At 65.1% G+C, this 3,632-nt stretch overlaps 1 protein-coding gene across 1 annotated transcript in view; it reads right to left on the reverse strand.

The window, feature by feature from the left end:
* Positions 1 to 7: 7 nt before the first annotated feature.
* Positions 8 to 3,632, reverse strand: part of EVPL (envoplakin) — an 18,085-nt gene continuing 14,460 nt past the window's right edge. Inside the window, exon 21 of the mRNA XM_010856506.1 lies at positions 8 to 3,481. Within this exon, the coding sequence (XP_010854808.1) occupies positions 41 to 3,481 (3,441 nt within the window). The 3' untranslated portion in view covers positions 8 to 40. The remainder of the gene's footprint in view (positions 3,482 to 3,632) is intronic.

Consider the following 3,632-nt stretch of genomic DNA (forward strand, 5'->3'; position numbering starts at 1 on the left):
TCCCCATCCCCAATCACTCCCCGTGACTGCTCGGCCCCCGTCAACGCAGGGAGCGCGGGACAGTGGGGGAGGCCGAGCGGTAGCAGCGGTACCCCTCTAGCGAGGCTGGGAGGAGCAGCAGGCCGCTCAGGGGGTCCTTCCGGCAACGCCCCATGGCCTCCCTGTAGCTCAGTCGCTCCTTGGAAATGGGATCTGTCAAGTCCTTCTCGTAACTGGCCTCGTCTTGCAGGAGCTGGGCCAGCTCCTCGCTGATCATGCCAGAGAGCACAGCCTGCGCCACGGGGATGCGGCCGGTCTTCTTGGGGTCGATGAGCCCCCCGGTCAGGTGCTGCACCCGCAGGTGTGGGAGCACGCTTTCCTGGGGCATCCAGCCCTTCTGGACGGCCTCGCCCACTGACAGCCTCTTCTTGGTCACGGGGTCCTCAATGCCCGTGAAGGCCTTCTGTGCATTGAGCAGCCTCTGGGTTGAGCCGCTCTCGATTAGCCCCCGCTCCACCGCCTTGTGCACGGAGTAGCGCTCCCGGCTCAGGAGGTCCACGATGCCCCCCGTGGCCGCCTGAGCCTCCAGCAGCTTCTGCCCGGTGATGGGGTCCAGCATGTTCTTGGCCACGGCCGTCTTGATGGTGCACTTGTTGTCTGTGGTCGTGTCATAGACGCCGGCGATGGGGAAGCTGTCCTCGCTAAGCCCGAGAGAGAAGCTGGGGGAGAAGAGACTGGTGCTCTGGGAGGCCGGGGAGGCGAGCGGGGACTTGGAGATGATGGCGCCGATGGAGAGGGAGGGGCAGGGCTTGGTCTCCCCGGCCACGAGCAGAGCGAATTCGCTGATGGGGAGCTGGCCATCCTTGTAGAGATGGTACTCCTCTTTGGAGATGCGCCGGCTGCGCAGGGCGGCCTCGATGGAGTACTGTTTCCCGCTCTTGCGGTCCAGGAGCACAGACTCCTCCCCGTGGGGGCCCGAGGTGGTGACCTCCTCCCAGTCACACTCGAGATCCTGCAGCTGGAGGTACTGGCTTCGGTCAATGACGCCCCTCTTGTAGGCCTCGTACGGGGACATGTCCTTCCCCGTCTCGGGCTCCAGGATGGAGATCTTGGTGGAGATGTTGGTCTCTCGTGTCTGGGTCTCCTGGTTGAGCTCCTCCCGGCTCACCTGGGTGTGGAGGTCCCGCAGGGTCCGCTCCTTCTCATAGATCCGGTCCTTCTCGCGGAGGATGGCCGACTCGAGCTGCGAGAGTTCCTGGCCCCGCTGGGCTGCCCTCTGCCGCTCGCTCTCCGTCTTCTGGCTGAGCAGCTTGGACTCCTCCTGCAGGCGCAGCACCCGCTGCTGCTTCTGCCTTTCCAGCTCCCGCAGCTCCTGCTGCAGCTGCCTGCACTCCTGGCTTGCCTGGTCCCGGGTCTTCTGGAGCTCGGCCTCCTCCCGAGCCCAGGTCCTCCCCAGCGCCTCGGCCCCCTCCACCCGCTCCCGCAGGCGCCTCACCTCCTCCTCCCGGCTCTCCCGGGCCGCGCGCTCCCGGTTGAGCGCCTCCCACACCCGGGCACGCTCTCCCTCCAGCACGGGGTCCTTCTCCACCCTGATCACTTCCTTGTAGATGGTCTTCTCCTGCAGCTTCGTCTTCTGGAGCACGTCGATCTGGACCTGAAGGTTCTTGCACTCCCGATGCACCTCGGTCGCCTGGGTCTTCTCCTGGGCCAGGTCTTGCCGGAGGGCCGCCGTGGACTTCTCCAGGTCCGGGTCCTTCTCCAGCTGGACTACCTCCTCCATGATGATCTTCTCCTGCACTGCCGGAGGCCGCTTCTCCAGCTCCTGGAGCTTCAGGGTCAGCTGCCGCAGCTCCCTCTCCACAGCCAGCTTCTTACTACGGTCCTCCCGGAAGCTGAGTCGGCCCTCGTCCTCCTGCACGGCGGCCCGCAGCTGCTGCACCTCCCGTTCCAGCTGCCGCCGCCGGCCGGCCTCCTCATCCAAGCTCTGGCTCAGCCGGCTGTGCTCCTCATGGAGCTTCGGGTCCTTCTGGGTGACCACCACCTCCTGCACCACCACCCTCTCCTCAGGCCGCCGCCTCTCCAGCAGCAGGTACTTGTTCTGCAGCCGGTGGACCGCGTCCTCGGCCGCCCGCCGCTTCTGAGTGGCCTCCCGCACCTCCTGGCGCAGCCGCTGGGCTTCCTGCTCCAGGACGGGGTCCTTCTCACGGCGCACCACCTCCTTGTTCACCGTCTTGGTCTCCACCTTGGAGCGTTCGCGCCGCCACTCGTCGCGCTCCCCCTGCAGCCGGATGAGCTGCTCCTGGGCCCGTCCACTGCCGTTGACCAGCTCATTGAGCTGGGCCTTCAGGCGGTCGATCTCCCGCAGCAGCTCGGGGTTCTTCTCGTGCCGCACCAGCTCCTGCGTCACCTCCTTGTACTCCACGGTGGGCTTCTGGGCCCGCAGCACCACCAGCTCAGAGAGCAGTCGCTCCACCTCCTGCTCCGTGCCATTCCTCTTGCGGCCAGTCTCCTGCAGCTCAGCCCGGAGCTGTGCGATCTCCCGCTCTGTCTCCGGGTCCACCCGGAAGGTCTCCTGTACGCGCTCCTGCAGATCCACCCGGGGCTTCTGCTTCTCCGCCGCGCTGTGCTTGCTGTGCAGCTCCTTCAGCTCCCTGGCCAGCACCTCGTTTTCACTCCTCTGCACCTCCAGGAGGCTCCTCAGCCTGGATGCCTCCTGGAGGAGCCTGGGGTCCTGTTCCACCTTCTTCACCTCCTTCACAATCACCTTGGGCTCCACAGTGCGGATTGCTGCCTCCAGCTCCACGACTCGAGCCTGCAGCTTGGCCACGGCATCCTCCGCCCCTTTCCGCTGGGCCACATCCTCCTGAATCTTCAGCCTCAGGGCCTGGGCTGCCTGGAGCATCTCCAGGTCCTTCTCCACCTTGACCACTTCTTTCACCACGACTGTCTCTTTCACGTTCACCTCCTTCTGCTCAAGGGCCAGCAGCTCTGCCTTCAGTGCCTCCAGCTGGGCCAAGACGGCGGTGTTCTCCTCTTGCAGGAGCTGGAGCTCACTCTTGAGCTGGGCTGCCTGGCTGTCCAGGCCGGGGTCCCTCTCGATCTGGGTGACCTCCTTGGTCAGCAGGTGAGGTTCCGTGGCCTTCCTCTGGCTCTCCAGCTGCATGACCTTCTGGGCCACTGCCTCCAGGTCTGCCTGCAGGCCAGCCCGCTTCTTGCCCTCGTCCTCCACCTGGGACTTCACCCTGGACAGGTTGCTCTCCAGCTGGGGATCCCGGTAGAACTCCACCACTTCCTTCTCCTCCAGTTTCTCCACGGGCCGCTGGGTCTTCAGCTGCAGCAACTGGCTCCTCTGCTCCTCCAGCTCGCGTTGTACCTGGGCCACCCGCTTCCTCTCCTCCTCTAGCTGGGACCTCAGGGCCTCTGACTTCCTGCCCCCCCGGGCTGGGCTCTCAGACCCCTGCTGGGCGTTAGGTGTCACCTGGATGTCCTCATTGAGCTCTTTCTGCAGAGGAAGAGGGGAGAGTCCTGGGGTAAAGGGAGGAAAGGGATAAGCCCCTGCCCAAAGACCCTGACGCTGGGAAAGACTGAGGGCAGGAGGAGAAGGGGCGATAGAAGATGAGACGGCTGGATGGCATCAGCAACTTGATGGACAC

This window comes from Bison bison, unplaced genomic scaffold (genome assembly GCF_000754665.1).
Source record: "Bison bison bison isolate TAMUID 2011002044 unplaced genomic scaffold, Bison_UMD1.0 scf7180017864371, whole genome shotgun sequence".
NCBI lineage: Eukaryota > Metazoa > Chordata > Mammalia > Artiodactyla > Bovidae > Bison > Bison bison.